We start from the raw sequence: 22,801 nt of genomic DNA on the forward strand, positions 1-22,801 counted from the left end.
AGCTCTGAATTCTGCTTAGAGGTGTTGCCACACTCTGTATATTTGAAAGGTTTCCATCCTGAATGAATTTTCCTGTGTCTACTTAGACTGGATGAGTTAGTAAAGGCTTTCTCACATTTCGTACACTTGTAACTTTTCTGCGGATTCTGAATACTCTGCTGTTGAGTGAGATTTGAAGACTGATTAGAGACATCACCATATTCACAATTGTAAGTCTTCCTTCCAGTATGTGTACTCTCATTTAGTGGAAGACCTGATGTTTGGTAAAAGATATTCCTCCAAGTACTATTGTTAGAATCTTTGTCTGAAGATTGAGGTCCCTGATGTTTCATAGGGTGAGAGTCTTGTTCAGTTTTACACCCAGTTTCATTGCATGCATGGCTTCTCACTCCACCGAAAATATTCTTGTAATTATTGGGGGTAGAGCTCTTACTTAAGGCCTGACTCGTGTTATTACATGTGAGAAGTTGTTCCGTATTAACCGTATCATGATGTGTATTGAACAATGATGGTGGGATTAACTCTCTTCCATTAATATTAACATTACACATTTTGGAATGGAGAGAAACTGTCTGTTGGTAGAAGAATAATGATCCCTTGTTCACAGATCCCTCAAGCTGATTATTTTGTGAATTTTCCCCATCATTTTTAAATTTGTGGTTTTCAGACGTGCTTGAATGTATGTGTAATCGAAGCCTCTGTTCAGAGTGGTTTGCATGAGTATTTGCAGTAGAGACTGGATGACTTTCCAGATTTTCCACATTTCCCTTCAGAGAATGTGTATGTTTCAAAAACTGATTTAAGCCTTTGGATGAACAGATACACTTTTCTGCAGCTGTTGATAACTGAAATGGGTGTTTTCCACAGTTTGACTCACATTGCTCATTTCTTTTGGCGGTAATGTCCACATTGTGTGAAAGTGTCTTGGTTTCTTTCTGTCCATATAAACATCTTCTCGGTCTTTCACATACCCCCATATATTCCTGGTCTTTCATTAAATGTTTGTTTCCAAGGTAAGCTCTTTCAAATATTCCTAGGTTTGCTTTTTGGATTAAGTTTTCTAATCTTGGATTCTTTGACATCAAACCACGGGTGTTGTGAGAGGACACAGCTGAAAGATATCAAATGAAAGTTTTCTTATCTACTATTCCTATCTACTGGGGCTGGTGTGAGCTCAGCTGGGACAGAAGGGGAGCCTCATTCTCTGTGGGAAGAGAACACAGCGACAGTCTGGCAGCAGGACAGAGTGAGACCTGTATACAGGGTACTGATGCCAACCCTGCCCACCCAGCCTGAGAGGGTATCTGCTGCTGCAGACAAAGTCTGGGTGCTGAAATGTGGGGTCTGGAGAGCATAGCCAGGCAGAGGACTGCTGTGGGCTATGAGGAGACATCCTGAGGGGCCGGGGGTGAGGGAGGAGCTCTATAACTAGAATGCTTATGGAGGAAACCTGACCACCAGAGAGTAGAGCGCCTTTGTTGACTGATGCCCAAAGGGAAGACCCACCATTGCAGCCCCTCTTCCCCTGTGCTGGCCCCTCCTCTCCCAGCACTAGGAAGGGCCACCACCCAGGTGGGCTCTATTGAGCTCCAGCCACAGCCTCCCCCCATGCACCTCCTCCACAATAAGCAGAGTCCTGTGCTCTGGGGCAGCTTCTGGAGCAGACACCTGTGGGTGGCCCACACACACAGAAGCAGCTGAAAGCTAAGCTGAGCCCCAGGTTTAAGGAAGGAAAACTGAAGTCTCCCCTCACGTTGCACAAACCATGCTTTTATACTTGTAACTGGCTTTGTCAACTCAGCCTGTACAGAGCATCTGAATGGACAACCAGGGCTCCCCCGGTCGTGGGAGGTGTAGCTTTAGCAGCTGTAGACTTTGTGGGGATGTATACTAGGGGGTAGGGCCAGGCTAGAGTCTGAGCAGGTCCAGCTCCATGAATGCAATTCTGGGACCTGAGTTCACTGGATCTCTGCTGGTGTTCCAGTGAAAACAACATCTGAGGAGGCAAATCTCTCTGCTTTCACAAACAGTTTATATAAATCCCTAAAAGTGAAAGCTGCTGGCACCAGAGCAATGTGCCAGCATGCCCATGGTTGAAGGGGGCCAATCCAGTGCCAACATGGGGTCACATGAGGTTCACACAGTGCATGAGCACACGCCAAGGTGAACAATCCCAGAGGAGCAATGCTTAGTTGCTTCTCTCCCAGTGGGTGTCCTCCAATCCTACCTGCCTTCACTACAGATCAGAATCACACAAAGAAACACATCTGGGGGCTCTTCTCCACAAACCAGGAATCAGACCCCACCTCGACAGACCAGTGACAACCATAGAGCCAAGGGGAAATTCCCCTCAATATTTTGGGGAGGCTCGGGTCACAATAACAGCAATCAAAGCCCAGATCAAGGGGATAAGGGTACAAGCCTGTGGACCAACCTCACTCCCTAGGGGGAAGACAACAGAGCAAGAGGAGCTAGGATCCTGCAGCCTGTAGAACAGACCACAAACCCAGAAAATTTGACAAAATGAGAGGACAACGAAGTATGATGTAGAGGAAGGAGGAAGACAAAAAGCTACAAGAACCACTGAATGAAGAAGAGACAGGCAGTCTAATGATTACTCTTCCACTTAAGTCATCTTAAATGCTGATGCCACAAGGTGCCCTCTAATTCTTTAACCCAGTTTTTATTTTAGCAAGTTCCATATGATGTTTCAATATAAAAATCATAAATGATACTGACATAGGTCTAATCAGAAAGCAAGGACATGTAGGACAAAGTCTGTGGAAGTTGATAACAAGATTCATTAAATAAAGAAGCAGTTCTTGAGAAATTAAGAAATGAGACTTTCAAAGTATGGTGTGAACACTATCAATGCTGTGTGGAGATCGAATTGGGAAGGAAATCTTAAAAAGTGTAGATATCTATATGTAAAATGGATTCTTTTTGCAGTACAACATTGTAAATGAGTTATATTCCAATAAGAACGTCTTAAAAAGATTCTATATCTAAACATTATAATAGTTTGAAACCATTAAAAATATGGTGGAAAATGTTTTAAGCTCTTATGCCAATTTATTTGAAAATTTTTTGAGTTAATTGAATATATTTAAGTCTTTTCAGTTCAATTCAGTTCAGTTAAGCCTTTTAGCATTGAGGAATTGGGGCAGATACACTTAACATTTCATATGAGTTCATATGAAGAAAACAGAAACTTTGAAGTAATCCTGAGATTGGCATTCTTTCTCTTTAGGGAGGTTTTGGTTTATACAGTGAAGAAATTACTTGAGTTTAAAATTTATAAGATCATATTTGTAGCTTCCAGTGTTTTAGAAATTATGTCAGAAAAAAAAAAAAAAACCTGTCCCCAATATTCCTAGAACCTTGGCAGTATGTCCTCAATTCCGCTCACACACTGTCATCTAGAGGTAGAAATTTTAATAGGAGCGTCTTAGAGTTTTTCAGAAGTGTTCAGTTTTCCGAGGGGCCCCCTGCCCCCCACGAAATGGAATAGTAATCGATTCATGCAGGTTGTCACAGGCCAAAAGAAGGGTTTCAGTTCTCACTGTGATTGAGAAAAGCAATCACTGGAGATGAATTCAGGAATGATTTAAAGAGACAGAATGGGGCAGGTGATATCCGCCTATGACAGCAACAGAAAGAACCCCAGACTTCTCTACAATCATTTCCACTGAAGCAGATCTTCCCAAACCACATGACAAAGATGAATTCCTCACTAATCCTTGGACCTATCGTGGAGTGGTCGGCTTCATCCATTGACCCCTACCTGTGTATACGGCTGGCATCTCCAGTCTCCTTACATCCCAGGGAGTCTTCATTTGCTCCAGAAAGGTGACCAGGTCTGGCTTAGAGACCACAAGACCTGATATCAGGACAAGGAATATTCGTTTTGCTAGAGATTCATCAGTTTCCAATCTAATATGTATTCAAGTGAGAAGAAAAGGCACATGTGCTAAGTCGCGCCAGTCACGTCTGACTCTTTGCCACCCTATGGACTGTAGCCCGCCAGGGTCCTCTGTCCATGGGAGTGTCCAGGCAAAAGTACTGAGTGGGTTGCCATGTCCTCCTCCAGGAGTTCTTCCCAACCCAGGGATCAAACCCACTTCTTTTATGTCTCCTGCATTGGCAGGCAGGTTCTGTACCACTAGTGCCACCTGGGAAGCCCAGAGAAGGCATGGTAGAATGTTAATAAAGCCTAGAACTAAAGTATGTGGGGACATAATTTCCTAAGCTGTATTAAAATTCCCTGGTGGCTCAGCTGGTAAAGAAGCCACCTGCACTGTGGGAGAGCTGTGTTTGATGCCTGGGTTGGGAAGATCCTCTGGAAAGGGAACTGCTACCCACTCCAGTATTCTGCCCTGGAGAATTCCATGGACTATTCCATAGGCTCGCAAAAAGTCAGACATGACTGTTACCTTGCTCATTACATTATTAACATTCTAGAGAAGGCATGGTTGAATGTTAATATAGCCTAGAAAATTATATCCCCAAATACTTTATTGAAGCACTTTTCTAACTAACAAATACAGAAAGAAAAGATCTTGAGATTCTAGTCAAGTACTACTAAGGCCAAAGTAAGTAAATGGGAGAAATCTGATTTATAAAGGAGAGTGGCACCCTTTTATACCACAGAACCCACAGAATTACCACTCACCTAGAAGAAGGAGGCAGATTCCATCAAGGAAAAGTTAGAATCATAATGAATCATCATGAAGTCTTCTTTCTCAACTCATAAATATCCATTTTCCCATAGAAAGCAGGGATCTGAAACTATTATAAGGAGCAGAAGTTTCTAGGAGACATTCTAGAAATACAGGAACCAAAACCCAGTGGGTAGAGAAGGGATTCTGGAAGGCAGTTATCCTCACCCAAGGAGGCCAGGTTCCTGTAGTTCTCTAACATCACGTCCCTGTACAATTCTCGCTGACTGAAGTCCAGGCATTCCCACTCCTCTTGAGTGAAGTCTATGGCCACATCCTGGAATGTCAGCCGTCCCTGAAATGCAAAGTACAGGTGCCATGTGGCCATGGGAAGACTTCTTAATGTGACCCAAGAGGAAACCAGCAAGAGAAATGGTTTTGATTTAGGAGAATGTCTGGTGTTACACAAGAATATAATTTTTACACAGTAATATTTTCTACCACATTTTTAGCCCCAAGAAAAGAGGATGAGATACAATCCATGAACCACTACAGAAATTATTCTGATTTGAAAGAGAAATCATATGATCAGATCAACATTGGCATAGTTATTTCTGAGTGTTGTACTCAGTTGACAGACGATGAACTGTCTATCAAAAGAAACAGGAAATATTTTTACAAAGCACTTCCTGATCCAAATGTTCTGGAGTGGGCTCAGTGTGCCACATTTTTCACAAGCTTATTTGAACGAGTAACGTGGAAAATTCTGCTCCATGAGTGACAATGTGTGAACAGCAACAAGGCAGAATAGCAAGGAAAGAATTCACATTTAACTTTGAAGTTTAAGTGCTTTACAGGTTTTACAGGTCTGATAGGATAGTAACCTCGGCAACAAGAATCATTTTAACAGTCTGGTATATACTACTTTCTGACAGTTTTCAGAGACTTGAGTGTATAACAGAAATAATTTAAAATCAATAATGTTGTGGTATCATCTTTTGGCAAATATTTTAACAAACGTTCTTTAAATGACAGCTTAAGGGACTGGGGAGCCTGGCGGTTTTCTGTCTATGGGGTCGCACAGAGTCGGACACGACTGGAGCGACTTAGCAGCAGCAGTAACTTTTACTTCAGTTTGTGACTCTAGACTTTAATCAAACACAGCCAAATGCACAGAGCTAACTCTAATGAAAGTTTATAGAAATTTCTGTATTTGTAAATAATATTAAAAACAAGAAAAGTATTAGTCACTGAGTCGTGTCCTACTCTTTCCCACCCCAGGGACTGTAGCTTGCCAGGCTTCTCTGTCCATGGGTTTGTCAAGGCAGGAATACTGGAGTGGGTAGCTATTCCCTGCTTCACGGAATCTTCAAAAAAGTAAAACAAAAAATCAATCAAATGATGTTAACATGTTCATGCATACAGACATACACTAAAATGGGACTGGGTACTTATTAAGAGACAAATTGTCATGTCAATAAAATCAGGATAATTTTTAAATGATTGAAATTATACATAAATATTTGAGGATGATATTGTTAGGGAGGTAGAATAGGGAAAAGGAGTCCAAAATGGCGGTGGCTCAAAGTCAAGGAAGGTCAAGGAGGGTCCAAGGACCAGGAGTGGGATGCCACTGCCTTCTCCTAAAGAAACAGCACTCCTGCTTAAACCCAATTTGCATAGGGCAGGCTCCAAATCTTTGTTGTGATGAGACAAAGAACCGAGGAACATACACTCGCGTGACATCTATGGTGCCATGACTCGGATGTAACCAGGCTGAAACAACCTCCCAGCAGAAGAGGCCAAGCACAGCAGGAGTCCAACTCAGCGAAGCTCTCGAGATAGAAGCGGAAGGCGAAGAAACCCAGCACAGGGGAAGGCCCATCGTGCTGGATACCGGGACAGCGAAAAACAAACTCAGCAGAAAGGTCACGCGGCCCAGTCTCTGATCCCAGAAGACCTCCGATTAAGGTAAGAGGTCCTCACTGGAGGGATATGCCTAATGAAATCTTAATTCCTTTACAATCTCTCCTTTCTTGTTGCCTTGAACCTCCTGCAAACAGGCGGGTGGCAGGGGGCACAATTGAGGGACTCTGGAGAGGCTACTCCTCAGCATGCCCCAAAGGCGCTGTCTGCCAAGCCCCAGCAGCTGTTTACACATGCCGGTGGGGATTCTTCTGTCCTTTCTCTTCTCTGTGCCAAGGATCAGACCAATGAAATTGTGAGCACTGGTCAGATATTTAGCAAATTTTCCGGCGGGCCATGAAGGGGATTCCTTGGCACGTTGTTCCCACTGCTTTTTCCTCCTGTCCTTCAGCTCTCTCCCGGGACTCAAGTTCAGCCAAAACTAATGAAATTCAGGCTCTGGTATCTCATTGCAAAAATTCATTGAGAGACAAAGAGGTGGATTTGTTAGGATCCAGAGAGAAGCCACTCTTCAGGGTGTGAACCATTGCCAAGGGCAAGGGCTGGGGCCACAGCATGAGGCCTGGCTAGGTTTTGTGAGGGGGTGAAAATCATATGCTAATGAGTGGGAGGATCACCCCAACCATTGGGGCACCACCCACTCCTCCCTCATATGCCTTGGAGCTGTCCTGCCACCTGACTGTTGGCTTATAGATTGGGGATTAAGTACTTGAATTTGACTTGTTATTTTGGACCCACTTGGTTTTAATTGGTTTGCATTATACCCTTGTGCAATGTCATTCTTTCAAAGGTTGTGCTCTGCCCCCTTCCCTCCAGTTTCATGCTCTTTGCCTGAGCCCCATCCAGACCCACAATCTTGCCTCTAAATCCTCTGGAGAGACATCCAGAAAATAGCTGGCCTTGGTAGGGAAATACTCTATAATATCCAGCCCCCTAATCCTACCCAGCACTGTTCACACTGGAGATCTTGGGGATGTCCAGCTCCAGTCTGGGGGTCCAAGGAGGTCATCACACCTTGACATGCCTAGGGATCTGGTCCTCAATAGGTTGTCATGTCTCAACTTGCTCGGGGATCTGCTAGTCCCAGGGGTCCCAGGAGGTCGTCACGCCTCAGCCTGCCCACGGACCCAATTCTCAAGAGGCTGTCACACCTCGACCTGCCCGGTGATTCGATCTCTAGGAGGCTGTCACGCCTCAGCCTGCCTGGGGCTCTGCACCCTGACCTGGTTCTCAGGTTGCAACAGTTCTGGGTAGGATAAGCTTCAGAAAGACTCACCCCTAAGGAAGTCCACCCATGGAAACAGAAGGAAGCCTATTACTTGTGGGACTGTGCCCAGTCTCAGCAATAACTCAGGAACCCAGTGAGAACCCCATTGCCTTTCTGGAAAGGCTAAAAGAGGCACTCCAAAAGTTTACCAATCTGGACTTAGACTCTTACGAGGGACAGGTGATTTTAAACGACAAATTCCTGTTCCAATGTGCATCAGATATCAGAATTAAGTTACAACAGCTACAACGGCAGGACCTTGCTGCCTCTTTAGATGAGATGGTCCAGACAGCCACCAATACCTTTTATAACAGAGAACAGGAGAAGGAGGCCAAGGCCCAGGAGGAGGAGAGAAAGAAAGAGACAAGGCATGCCTAGATGCTGGCCGCCCTCCAGAGAAGCCCTATGGCAAACCCCAAGTCCCTGAAGGACAAGGCACGAGACAAATGCCTGATCTGTAGACAGGCGGGGCGTTGGGCCAAAGAGTCCAAACCAGGACAAGTCTCCTAGAATGGCTTGCCACAAATGCCATCAACTGGGACATTCGGCAGCACTCTGCCCTTGGGACCCAAGAGCCTCAAGGTCAAGTGCCAAGCCTACCCTCACAACGATTCAAGAGGACTGAAGCGGCCACTCCAGCCAGCCCGCCTGTCACAGATAACCATCATGGGGCTGGAGCCAAGGGTGCAACTGGATGTGGCAGGTAGGCCCGAGAATTTCTTGGTTGACGCAGGGGCTACTTACTCTGTCTTGATCTCCTACTCCGGAGCCTTCTCCTCCCAAACCTGTACCATTTTGGGTGCTACAGGAAAACCAACTACTAAAAGATTCACCCGAGCCCTTCTTTGTTACTGGGATGGACAAATATTTTCCCACCAGTTTCTAGTGGTCCCTGAGTGTCCTACTCCCTTATTGGGAAGAGATATACTCACTAAACTGGGGACCACCCTTGTGATGGGAAGTTTTTCAGTCCCTAGAGCTCTACAGCTCCTGGTTACTACTGAAGAACCCATTACACCTTCAATAGAGAGGGACCAAAAACCATGGGAAGACAAAATTAACCCCCAGGTGTGGGACCAGGGGATTCCTGGATGAGCCTACCAAGCCAAACCGGTCATCATTGTCCTCCGAGATCCCACTCGGTTTCCTAACCGGAAACAATACCCTCTCAAAAGAGAGGCTCGGGAGGGACTACAGCCTTTAATAAATAAATTCCTTGCTTGTGGACTATTGGTTCCCACCAGTTTGCCACGTACACCCCAATCCTCTCAGTAAAGAAAAAAAAGACAGAACCTGGTGAATGGTTCAAGATCTCCGGATCATAAATGAAGCTGTAGTCCCCCTCCATCCCACAGTACCCAATCCCTATGTAATCTTGGGAGAAATCCCACCCAGTGCCAAGTGGTTTACAGTCTTGGATCTCAAAGATGCATTTTTTTGCATACCACTGGCTAAAGAATCCCAATATCTTTTTGCCTTTGAGTGGGAGGCCCCAGGAGAAAACAGCCAACAGATGACTTGGACAGTATTACCTCAGGTGTTCAGAGATAGCCGCCACGTGTTTGGACAGGCCCTTACCCGGGATCTCCTAGATCTGGACCTGGGACCTAATGGGAAAACATTACAATACGTAGATGACCTACTAACCTGCTATCCAGGTGAGAAAAGTGCCCAACAACATGCAATTCAGATTCTAAACTTCTTGGCAGAAAGAGGATATAAAGTCTCCCGTGCTAAGGCACAGATGGTCGAGACAAAGGTCACTTACCTGGGAGTTCAGATTACACACGGGTCCAGGAGGCTGTCCTCTGATCTGGTACAAGGAATCCTCCAGTTGCCCTCCCCCACGACTCGAAAACAATTGCGAGCTTTCCTGGGGCTAACTGGATATTGTAGAATCCGGATACCCAACTATGGTCTAATTGCCCAGTCCTTATATGAAAGCTTAAAGGGACGAGATGATTCAACCCCACTGATATGGGGAACTCCTCAAAAGAAGGCAGAGGCTACACTAAAACAGGCCTTAACTCGAGCACCTGCCTTGAAGTTGCCAGACCCAGAAAAAGCATTCCAACTTTATGTCCAGGAAAGAGAGGGAATAGCTTTGGGAGTGTTAACTCAAAGGTTGGGATCTGAGCCCCAGCCCATAGCTTACTGATCCAAAAAGCTTGATCCACCTACCCGAGGCTGGCCCTACTGCCTTCGAAATCTTGCAGCTATTGCAATCATGATAGAAGATGCTTTAAAACTCTCCTTTGGGGGCAAACTAACTATTTTTACCAGCCACCAAGTAAAACAACTCCTAAATGGGAGAGGCCATTTATGGATGTCTGATCAAAGAATCCTCAGCTATCAAGTAATGCTGATGGAAAATCCAGGCCTCACTATATCCCCTTGTGAAGTTCTTAACCCAGTCACCCTCCTGCTTACCCCCGAGAGCTCTCTCCCCTTTCACTCTTGTCTAGAAACCTTAGACCACTAGATAAAACCCTGGGAGGGATTGTCAGAAGATCCTCTGACCAATCCTGAGGAAATCTGGTACACTGATGGAAGCAGCTTTGTCTTGGATGGAAAAAGAAGAGCCGGGTATGCAGTGGTCTCCAATTTCGAGACCATAGAGGCTAAGCCTCTGCCACCAGGCACTTCAGCCCAATTAGCTGAGCTCATAGCCCTGACTCGAGCTTTAGAGGTGGGAAAAGGAAAAAGAATAGCCATTTACACTGATCCCAAGTATGCCTTTCTGGTGCTACATGCACTTGCTGCTATTTGGAAAGAAAGGGGCCACTTGACCACCCGAGGGTCCCCAATCAAATATGATGACAAAAATCTTCGACTCTTGGAGGCAGTCCATCTGCCCACTGAGGTTTCAGTCTCCCGCTGTAAAGAACACCAAAGATGGGAGCACAGAAGTGGCACGAGGGAACCAAGCAGCTGATCAGGCAGCTAGGAGAGCAGCATTACAGAACCATGACCTAATAGGGGTTGCCACCTTAGTTTCACAGACTAATTTGCCAGAAACTCCTTCATATACTGAAGGTGAGACTCTTAAAGCTAAGAGCGAGGGCTTTCAAGAAGATCATATGGGGTGATTCTAAAAGGAGGGACTCCTTTTTCTGCCTGGGAACCTCCAATGGAAGTTGGTTAACTCCTTACATGCCGCTACTCATTTAGGAGAAAAGGCCCTCCAAAGATTACTAGAAAGGTCCTTCAGGGGAACAGGCTTCCAAACAACTATAAGACAGGCGGTGTCCTCTTGTCCCACTTGCCAATTAAACAACCCCCAAGGAGCTCGAAGACTCCAGCTGGCCCAGCCCTTCCAACGACGTGGAGCCTAACCAGGAGAGGACTGGCAGATGGCCTTCACCCAGATGCCAGTTTCTCAAGGGTATAGACACCTATTAGTCATGATAGATACATTCACAGGATGGGTTGAAGGCTTTCCCACTCGGACTGAGAAGGCTGAGGAGGTGGTAAAAAAAAAAAAAAACAAACTACTCCATGAAATCATTCAAAGATTTGGTCTGCCCAGGTCATTACAAAGTGACAATGGGACATCATATACTTCCAAGGTCACCCAAGGGGTCTCAAAAGCATTGAGCATTACTTATTATCTCCATTGTGCCTGGAGGCCTCAATCTTCGGGAAAAGTAGAAAGAGCCAATCAATTCTTAAAATCAGCTATAAAATAGACAACCCAGGAGACCTCCCTGGGGTGGAAGGAGGCTTTACCAATAGCTCTCCTCCACACTGGCATTGTCCCTAAGGAACAGCTTGGTCTTAGTCCTTATGAGATGCTATATGGGAGACCTTTTGTTTATGTCAATGACCTCTTCCTAGAGCCAGAGGTTCAGACCCTCTAGTCTTATACCATGGCCATTGGGCAATTCCAACAGGATATACGCTTGTGGGGTATAAACCAGGACCCAAAAGATTCTAACGAGTCACCACGATATGCTCCAGGGACTCAAGTCCTAATTAAAGTCTGGAAAGATGGGTCCCCTAAAGCTCAACTCCAGCCCACATGGAAGGGCCCCTACCCTGTAACACTTTCTACCCCCACAGGAGTCAAGGTACCAGGACATGACTCCTGGATTCACTACTCACGAGTCAAGCCATGGAAGATGACAGAAGAGGACACTCAATACACCTGTGAGCCCCTGGGAAATCTCAGATACCTATTCAGGACTACCAATGAGTGCCATTCTAATGAATACCCCCAAAATCTGGTTTCTGGGGATAAGATTTCTCAGGATAGCTCTACACAGCCAACCCAGCTTGACAGAGATTGTATTCCAAAACAGACAAGAGATAGAACTTCTGATCCCTGAACAAGGAGGGACTTGAGCCATCCTGGCGATGTGAATTTAAAATTGACGAATGCCCCTACTAGTCCTTGTTATGCTGCATTGATGATGCTTATGATTATTCCATGAACTGTTGATTGTCTAACCAGTTTTGTCTCTGCCCAGGTCAACAAGCTACAACATGCAGTGCCAGTTCAGCAAAGATAGAAAACTCCAGCCAACCATGAAAAATATCACACCCTAAGATGGACACCGCTATAAGGACTCTGAGGCTTGAGACTAGCAAGAGGGGGAGGCCCAATACCCCTCACCACCCCAGTTCAGCAGGAAGCAGCCAGAAAGACCTCGACACCCCTATTCCCAAAGAATTGGGCCTCCCATCTCTTGAGGGGGGAATGTTAGGTAGGTAGAATAGGGAAAAGGAGTCCAAAATAGCAGTGGCTAAAAGACAAGGAAGGGCAAAGCCCGCGATAATAGAACTAAAGGAGGTCCGAGGACCAGAGTGAAGACTTCAGGTAGAACAAACAGCACTCCTGGCTAAGCCCAATTTGCACAGGGCAGGTCCAGGTGGAGGCAAAAACATATAAAAGGAAGAGCCAAAGCGCTCTCTCTCTCTGTTCCTATCCCGCGTGAGTGTGCTCTTTCTCTCTCCCTCTCTCTCTCCCCCTCTCCCACGCTCTCCTCCACTCTCCTCTCTTCAAATCTTTGGGTTGGCATGCCCCCACGCTTCGAGGATGGATTCTCCTGCTATCTTCTCAATAAAATAGAGCCATAAGACTGATTTGCATAAGAGCTATAACACGGTTTATCCAAGACCCGAGAGCTGTGATGCGCTGAAGGCTCTAATGTCCATTGCTCCAAATCTTTGTTATGACGAGACAAAGAACCAAGGAACATACGCTGGTGTGGCAATAGTCCACTTAATTAGTATATTTTTCTTTTCGGTATAGAGGATTGTCTCTGCTACTTTAACTTCTGAAAAATTCAGGAATGCTGAGTTCATTCTATTAACAAGGGCATTTTCTTACTCTTGTTCTAGAGAGCTGAATTGCATCCACATGTAAATTCATCACAGCATTTCCCCGACTTCCCTAAGATCCTAACACGGAACCACATCCCAAAGGGAATTTCGGATACCAGTGCCTCCCCGAATTGATCTCTCACAAAGGGAATGTATTCAACATTGAAAGTCACTATTTCATGTTGAGAATTCATCACGCTCTATAGAAAGCCAGGATACACACAATGGAGAAAAGGCTCTGGAGTAAGAGTGAGACGAAACCTGAAGAGCTGGTTTTCACTATTTAAAATTTTTTAAAAAGGGGGGGTGAATGAGAAGGTGATAACAAGCACTCCAGGCAGAACACTTAGAAGCAGAGAACTAAAGGTTTGCAGATTCTCAGTCCAGGCATGTCAGGAGGAAAAGCAGACACAGCCCCACACCCGGGACAGGACAATTACCTGAGAAGCTGCCATTTCCTCCTCTTCTTCCTCCTGCTCTGCGTCTTCTGTGGGGATATGACTTCTCAAACTCACATCTGCATGTTGAGAAAATACCTTCAAAAGCATCCATACAGCCATTTAACCTGCAACTGCTGCAGTGAAAAAGAAGAAAACATTTTCTTGTTTCTCTCACCCTTTTCTGAGCTCTTTGCTGACTTTCTGGGTTCCTGATCTGTAGTGGGCAATCAAGACTAACCTGATATGCTAATCACATCCTGCTGCTCCACTCTATTGGCAGATCTTCCCGGCTAGTTCCTCTCCTTCCTTTTTGCATTACAGAGAGCAGGCCTCAGAACAATTCACCAGAGACAATGGACCCTACTTCTGGGCTGCCTGACCCAGCCTACCAGGTTTTGAAAAAATGCAAGAGGAAGACCTGCATTCAGGAGCCCTGAGGGAAGCCTCACATTTGGCATATCAGAGACCTCAGGAAGGGAGGATTTAGTGCGGGAACTTCTAGAAGGAAGGGTCAACCTGATTCCCTGGCGACGGGCTCTTCCTGGGATGGGTGTGGTGGTCCTGCCTGTGCCTACACCTTGGCGGAGGGGCAGGGAGACATGAGTGGTGGGAATCACCTGGGGGTCTTGGGTTCCTGCCAGGCTTTACTTGCAGACTTCTTCCCAAAGATCTTCCGTGTCCTTAGTTTTTTTCACCCCTCTCTGCAGCCTGGGGACACACGTTTTCACAAAATGATTTGCATTGTGACCACCTCTCTGCAGCTGTGGCACCTCCAACTTCAGAGACCAGGAACCTGGAGGTATTTCCATCACAGCTTTCTTTGAAAATAAACCAGAGGCAGCAGGAGGCCTGGCGAGCTGCAGTCCATGGGGTCACAAAGAGTAGGACAGGACTGAGCAGCTGAACTGAACTGAACTGAGCAGGACACGCTAGGTTAACAAGTGTGTGTGGGCAGAGACAAATGCCTTTGAAAATGATGCTCTAAATGCTATCTGATGACCGACCAAGGAAATAATGATCGGTGTCGTCGTTTAAGTTACATTACACATGAATTAACACGTGAGAGCCTTGTTCTACTTCCTGTGTGTGTGTTTTTCTAGGATTTATGAATCAACTGCTACAGTTTGTTGCCTGCGCCATTTAGAGAACTCTATCTTCTCACATCTTTAAAGTATAATGACTAAGGAAAAATTAAAGTTAGAAGCATGTCCATCTTTCTAATATTGTATATGCTAAAAAATATTCAGTGTGCATGCACCAGTACCAACTTTGTAGAAGATTTCGTTTCACAGCAGAGTTGAAAATAAGGTACGTTTCCCATACCCATATGACTCTTGTTCGCACACGTGGACAATCTACCTACTTACCTTTCCCCACCAGAGTGAGCATTTGTTACCACTGATGAAGCTACAAGGACAGTAAATAAACTCTTTAGTTTACCCTTATGTTTCTCTTTTAGGGATGTACACTCCATACCTCTGGATAAATGTATAATAATAAGTGTCCATCACAACAGTTTAACACAAATTACTTCACGGTCCTGAAAGTTCTCTAGATTTAGGATATTCAGAGTCCCTCCTTTGAAACCCATGGCAACCACAGACCTTTTAAATCTCTTCTATATTTCCTACTAGATTCCCAGGTGACTGAGTGGGAAGAACTTTCTACCTGCCGATGCAGGACATCCAGGTGATGCAGGTTCCATCCTTGGATCAGGAAGATGCCCTGGAAGAAGAAATGGAAACCCACTCTAGTATCCTTTCCTGGGAAATCTATGGACAGAGGAGCCTGGCAGGCTACAGCCCCTGGGCTCACAAAGACTCAGACACCACTGAGCACATATGAACATTTAGCTACACCAAAGTGTCATATTGTAAAATTGCTACTTTCTGTAGCATTTTTGAATGAGCTTCTTTCACTTCATAAAATGCATGCCACTATTGTCCATGTATTTTATGCCTTGAAAGCTTAACATCCCAAAGCTTAAGAACTACCGTTGCGCCTATATTCCTGCTCAGTAAATAAGTTCGTCAACACCATTTTTTTAGATTCCATGTATATCTGTTACAATATTTGTCCAAATATAGAGAACAGATGTGTGGACACGGCAGGAGAAGAGGGGGACAAACTGAAGAGCCTCCCTGACACACATACACTACCATGGCTGAAATGCTGGAGAAGACTCTTGCGAGGCCCTTGGACTGCACGGAAATCCAGCCAGTCCATCCTAAGGGAGATCAGTCCTGGGTGTTCATTGGAAGGACTGATGCTGAAGCCGAAACTCCAGTCCTTTGGCCACCTCATGTGAAAAGCTGACTCATTTGAAAAGCCCCTGATGCTGGGAATGATTGAAGTGGGGAGGAGAAGGGGACGACCGAGGATGAGATTGTTGGATGGCATCACCAACTCAGTGGACATGAGTTTGAGTAAACTTTGCGAGTTGGTGATGGACAGGGAGGCCTGGCTTGCTGCAGTCCATGGGGTCGCAAACACTTGGACATGACTGAGCAAGTGAACTGAACTGAACTGATGGTTAAAACAGGGAGCTAGTGGGAAGCTGCTGGATAGCATGGGGAGCTCAGCTTGGTGCTCTGTGCTGACCAGAGGGGTGAAATGGAGATCACGGGAGGGAGGTTCAAGAGGGAGCAGATTCATATATACTTATGGCTGATTGATGATGTTGTACAGCAGAAACTAACACAACATTGTAAAGCAATTATATTCCAATACAAATTATACATGCATCTCAAAAGGAAAAAAAGCTAAACAGAAGGGTCACCCAGTGGTGGAGAATCCATCTGACAGTGCCAGGGACGTGAGCTTGATCCCTGGTCCAGGAATACTCCACATGCATTGGGGCAGCTAAGCCTGTGTGCCAGAACTGCTGAGCCTGGGTGGGGCAACTTGCTCTTTTAGACAGGCAAGAGGGAAATGAAAGATGCTCACCAGCGCTAAACAATAAGAAATGCAAAACAAAGCTACAATGATGCATCACCTCATGCCAGTCAGAATAACAATTAGCAAAGAACCCACTAATAATATCATAAACTGCAAAGAGGCTTGGAGATCAGGGAACCTCCTACAGGGCTGGAGAGAATGTAAACTGGGGCAGTCACAGGGGGAGCACAGTGTGGAAGTTCCTTAACAAGTGTAACCTCCTGACATTTAAGGAAATGAATTCCATGAAAAATAGACAAAACAGATTAATTGACAAATTGACAAGTTTTGCAGTATTTAGTCAATCATCTGCAAGTCTAAAATGACCAGTTTTGATCTAGCCTTTCGAAATTCTCTAAGTTAAATGTGTACGAATACACATACACTCACATATTCCTTCTTGGTTTTCTCACTGCTAACGTGTATACCTTCAGATATTTATATATTGTATTCAATGTGTGTTATATAAATTATATGATGTATATATGTTCAGATATTTATATATTGCATTCAAAGTATGCCAAGGCCATGAGAAAACAGTTCCTTTAAGCCTAGACAAGAAACTTGTGCTAAGAATTATACAGGGCAAGATTTTATAAATCTTGGTTCAGAACTTTCCCATCATGGCTTTTAATTATGCTTTTTGTGACTTCGTTGAATTGACATTTGCTTAAATGAGCCCTTGTAAAGTTTTAGCTAACAGAAGAACCAAGGACATTTGAAGTAGATGAGTTTAAGACTCTAGGTCCTAAGAGAATTCACGGGAAGCCTTGAGGGCCCCTGAGGATGGTCAAGGCTAGAACCAGGCAGAGAAAGCTTCAGTACTTGGGGTTCAGGCCTTTCTAAGGGACCCTGGGTGAAGGGCTGTGGGCTCCCCAGGCTGAGTGTGGATTGGTCCATTCAAACCAGAGGAGTAGGAATCTGGTGAGCTCTGAGGGTGTCATTGAAGGGGGGCCTGTGCAATAGACCCTGGGGTTCAGCAAGACTGCTGGTCTCCAGGAAGGGGGTCATCTAGTGGAGGTGCTCACAGGACTGGCTGGTGTGAGTTCAAGGACCTGCAGGCTGCCTGCTCCCCAGACAGACGCTGAGGCAGCAACAGCACGGAGCAGTCGGGGAAGCTCTCAACAGTACTCTGTCTGATCCTTCTTATTCGAACCATCACAATGTCCGAGTACTTTCAAAATGGGAGAGGAGATACAACATAGAAATGGTGGGAAATATATGAATTTATGAGAGTTTAACACCAGTAAGGAACTAATTTCTACAGATGCCACCCCCTGTGCTACAAATAGTTTCTTATAACGTTATCTTTCCTGCAACCTTAAACAGGTGGGAGAGGTTAATGCTGGTGGTGCGTTCACCCTTCCTTCATTCCACATCAACTGTAACATGAGAAAACCATTCACTTTTATTAATGAACATACATTAATTTTACACAGAGGGAATAAAACTTTTTACAACTGTTGTTTGATCCTTGATTAAAATACAGATTAGAAGCTTCTAAAAACTTTCCTGATTCTCTGATGAAATGATCAGTGAATGTGATTTATGTGGTTTACAAAATGGGGGCTAATGTAGTAAACATGGATGGACATTAATTATATTAATATGAATTTTCTAGAAAGAGTTTTCTATACTTACATCAGGTAGAAGAGAAGGTATCCTTACTTCAAGCCTGCCAGGTAATATGCATGATTTCTCGATGTTGATGTCATAAAAAGACCTTTGATTTTAATGAACAACCCTTGTTTTATGGTTAAAAACAATGGACATAATTATTGAAAACTTAGAGCAAACTTCCGTCTTACTTTGAATTATTTCCTGATAACTTACATCATGGTGACAACACAGATGTTTGACATCAGTGACAAATACCTCCATTTAGAGGTTTAGTGTGCATGTAACATTGCTGTGTTCTTATTCTTATAAATTGGAGAATAAATATAAATGATTCCCACCTAGTATAGAAGGGCTTCTCTTACAACTGAGGGAACAACCATCAAAAACAGACGTTCATATATATAGTAGAAACAAAGCACAGCATAGTAACTTGAGAGTTGAATGACATGCGTTTTGGTTCCTTAATGATCTCAAATAATGTTAATATAAACAAGGATACATGATTAATAATTATACCTCTGAAAATATCCACCCCTTCATCTTGTGATCCATACGAACATATCAATTTTGTACATGTTTTAAATATGGAATACTTGCTACAGTGTTTCTGTTTAGAGTAATTCAACAAAAGTGGTACCAATGAAATGCTTTCTAGTATGAATTCTCTGGCATTGATTTACTTCTGATGTTTGATTAAAATCTTGTGTATATTTTTGTATTTCATTCATGTGTCTTTCCAAAGTAAACACTCATTGTTTCAAAATTGTATATTTAGGGCCAATCTTTTTTTTATCACTGATTCATTCCTAGGGTTTCTCTGCAGTATGTATTCTCTGATGGGGCGTGAGGTGATGGCCGTGACGAAATCCTTTGCCACATTCCTTACATGTCTAACATTTCTCTGCAGTATGAATTCTCTGATGTTGAGAAAGACCTGAACTCTGGGGAAAGGCTTTGACACAGTCTGTACATTTATCAAGTCTCTCCCCAATATGGATTCGTTGATGTCGAGTAAGATGTGAACAATGGATAAAGGCTTTGCCACTTTTTTTACATTTGTATGGTTTCTCCCCAGTATGAGTTCGCTGAGGTACAGGAAGACTCAGATGCTAGTTAAAGGCTTTGCCACATTCTGTACATTCACAAGGTCTCTCCCCAGTGTGGATTCGTTGATGTTGAGTAAGAAGTGAATAACGGGTAAAGGATTTGCCACATTCTGTACATTTATAAGGTCTCTCCCCAGTATGGATTTGCTGATGTTCAGTTAAAGTTGAACTCTGCTTAAATGCCTTGCCATATGCTGTACATTTATATTTTGGCCATCTGATGCGAAAAGCTGACTCATTCAAAAAGACCCTGATGATGGGAGAGACTGAAGGCAGGAGGAGAAGGGGACGACAGAGGATGAGATGGTTGGATGGCATCACTGACTCAATGGACATGAGTTTGAGTAAACTCCAGGAGTTGGTGATGAACAGGGAGACCTGACGTGCTGTGGTTCATGGGGTGGCAAAGAGTTGGACACGACTGAGTGACTGAACTGAACTGATTCATGTCAGTAAAATCAAGATCATTTTTAATGGGTTAAAAGATATACATCTACTTGTGAATGATATTCTTTGTATATTTTAAATACACTAGGGGAAACATATACAATGGTTTAAGATAAATTAGAGCTCTTGGTTCTGAAACTTTAATTTCTTGACAAACTGTATCATTTTGTTGAGCTGTATCTTAGAAATTCAACACAGGTGAAAACAGATTAGCACCAATATGATTGTTGCAAATATTTTGGAAAAAAAAAAAGTGAATAAGAAGACTATGTGGGATATGAGTGTGGAGTGTACTGGAAACATCACACCTGGGCTTCAGTGATGAAAATGCCCACTCCCAAAACCCAGTGTCTATCATCAACAGAATGAGCGTTCATTTTCCAAAGCAAAGAGAAACCAAAAAGACACGGAATTTCTCCATTAACTGTGAGGGTTTTCACACGCTCCCCACTCCGTTTTTCCACAGGCTTGCTAAAGACAGAGGGGAAAAAATGAACTTCCTAGCCTGATAATCTCAGAGAAATCACCAGAGCCAGTGGACATCATCTGTCATGGTGTAAATGGATCACACGGAAGATGCACTATCAGAGCCTGGGCATTTAGGGAAAAATAAGGAAATTATAACTTGAACCTAACAAGCAGATATCAGTTTTATGCAAATTCATTTTATATATACTTCCTCTGTTTTGTATCCTAACAGTGTGTTTAACTTGTAAGCCTTAGCATCACAGAGGACAGTGTCTCCTATTTTTCTTTTTATTTCTGCGCATTTTCTGAAAAATTCTGGATCACTGAGTTGATTCAATATATAAGGGCATTTTCTAACTCCTAACGAGCTGAATTGTATCCACGTCTGAACTCATCATGGCATTTCCCCTACTTCCTGAAGATCCCAACACTGAACCACATCCCAATGGGAATCTTGGATACCAGTGCCTCTCCGTGTTGATCTCTCACAAAGGGAATATGTTCACCAGCTGAAAGTCACTCATTCAGGTTGGGAATTCATCATGTTCTATAGAAACCAGGATAGAGACAATGGAGAACAGGATCTGGGACACAAGGGAGAAGTGGTCTAAAGAGCCAGTCTTCACTATGATAAGAAGAAAAGGAAAAAATAAGAAGTGGATAACAAACACCCCAGGCAGAAAAATTAGAAGCAGAGAGCTAAAGGCTGGCAGATTCTCAGTCCAGGCATTTCAGGAGGAAAGCAGACGCAGCCCCAGGCCCGGAACAGAACATGTACCTGAGAAGCTGCCATTTCCTCCTCTTCTTCCTCCTGCTCTGTCTTCTCTGGGGATGTCATGTAGCAAACACACCTCTGCATCTTGAGAAAATACCTTCAAAGGCATCCGCAGAGCTCTTTAACCTGCAACTACTTCACCTACAGACAGAAGGACTTGAAAACCTGAAAAGACCCACCTCTCCTGTCCTGTCTCAGGAGAGGTTTGGGAACAATCACCTCCTACCTGGAGACCAGCCTGTGAACTTTTTTTTCTTTGATTGTTCTCTCGTCATAGAGAGCTCCTAACCCTCTGCTCACACAGATGATGTGAGCTGACTGCCTTCCCCAGTCCAAATCCAGCTAGACCAACCCTGTAGCTTCTCCTCAGACTGAAGCTGGTCCTCAGCTCTCACAGATGGACCAGGAGCCACGTCCTTAACCCAGGCCTCCCCTTAGAAGCCCCTGGAGCACTTCCTACACACCACACTGATGCCCCCACAGGACCAAGAGAGAACTCTGTGGGGCGGGCACCAGGGAGGTCCTTTCCTAACACTGGTCACGTGACTCTGACGGGAAACAGATGGAAATCACTTGGCCAATGGTTCAGATTCTTTCTGAACCATTTCAGTGAATATGAACCCCTCGAGGTCAGGTCCCCACTCTAAGAAGTTATGAATCTGCAGGTCTGACGTGGGGTCATTAAATACATCTTTAGCAAGTTCTCTGTTCTGATGCTTCTTCCCCAAGACCCACACTCAGGAGCCCTGAGCTATAGCCTTCTCACTCAGTACAGCTGAGACATCTCAGGAGGGGAGGGTTTAGGGTGGGAATTTCTGAGGGAGGTCAGGCTAGAACCAGGCAGAGAAAGCTCCAGTACTTGGAGTTCAGGCCTTTCTAAGGGACCCTGAGTGAAGTGCTGTGGGCTCCCCAGGCTGAGCGTGGATGGGTCCATTCAAACGAGAGGAGCAGGAATCTGGTGAGCTCTGAGGGTGTCATTGAAGGGGGGCCTGTGCAGTAGACCCTGGGGTTCAGGAAGACAGCTGATCTCAAGGAAAGGGGTCGTCTAGAGGAGGTGCTCACAGGACTGGCTGCTGTGAGTTCAAGGACCTGCAAGCTGCCAGCTCCCCAGACAGATGCTGAGGCGGCAACAGCACGGGGCAGTCAGGGAAGCTCCCAACAATACTCTGTATGATCCTTCTTATTAGAACCATCACAATATCCCTGCCGTTACAGAGAGGGGGGAAAAGTACAATGGATAAATGATGGAAAATACATGATCAAATTATATGAGGCTAAAGGGCAGTAACAGATGTCATCTCACTGTGCTACCTAATAGTTCACTGGTATGTATTCTTCCCTGCAACCTTAAATAAGGCTGGAGAGGTTAATGTCGGTGGTAGGTAAACACTTCATTCATTACACAGCAACTGCATCACCAGAAACCATTCAGTTTTATTGATTAGCATGTATGAATATCACACGTAGTCAGAACAAAACCTTTTACAATCCACTGTGTGACCCTTGATTAGAATACAGATTACAAGCATAGACAACGATATTCATTTTTCTGATACAATGGTCTGAGAGTTGCAGTTTCTATGCTTACAAAAGGAAGGCTAATCATTTAATAAACAAGGCATAGATTAATTACATGATTTTTCTGGGAAGGGTTTCCCATAGTTTTCCAGGGTATCAGAGAAATCTTTGTTTCAAACATGTCAATTAATATTCATGACTTCTGTTCATATTATAAAAATATATCAAACTTTCAGTGAACTGTCATTTATATTATCCTTAAAAAGCCGGTGACATTGAAAATTTAGAACAAACCTCTGTCTGACTTTAATATG

General features: G+C 44.3%; 1 protein-coding gene across 1 annotated transcript; it reads right to left on the reverse strand.

Annotated features, from left to right (window-relative positions):
* Window positions 1-3,746: 3,746 nt before the first annotated feature.
* LOC138419576 (KRAB domain-containing protein 5-like) lies at window positions 3,747-21,053 on the reverse strand. Its single transcript, XM_070289309.1, has 3 exons — window positions 20,973-21,053; window positions 4,887-5,013; window positions 3,747-3,880 (listed from the first exon to the last, which is right to left on the reverse strand). Exons 1-3 carry the CDS (start codon window positions 21,051-21,053, stop codon window positions 3,747-3,749), a joined length of 342 nt encoding a protein of 113 aa, XP_070145410.1.
* Between the last annotated feature and the right edge of the window lie 1,748 nt (window positions 21,054-22,801).

Source organism: Ovis canadensis, chromosome 14 (genome assembly GCF_042477335.2).
Source record: "Ovis canadensis isolate MfBH-ARS-UI-01 breed Bighorn chromosome 14, ARS-UI_OviCan_v2, whole genome shotgun sequence".
In the NCBI taxonomy this organism is placed as follows: domain Eukaryota; kingdom Metazoa; phylum Chordata; class Mammalia; order Artiodactyla; family Bovidae; genus Ovis; species Ovis canadensis.

Excerpts from the sequence above, each read along its gene's own strand:
- LOC138419576 (XM_070289309.1), bottom strand. The coding sequence starts at position 21,053 with ATGCAGAGGTGTGTTTGCTACATGACATCCCCAGAGAAGACAGAGCAG. Across the intron at positions 5,014-20,972 it reads AGGAAATGGCAGCTTCTCAG|GGACGGCTGACATTCCAGGA; the intron begins GTACATGTTCTG and ends TTTGCATTTCAG. Across the intron at positions 3,881-4,886 it reads CAGGAACCTGGCCTCCTTGG|GTCTTGTGGTCTCTAAGCCA; the intron begins GTGAGGATAACT and ends TCCTGATATCAG.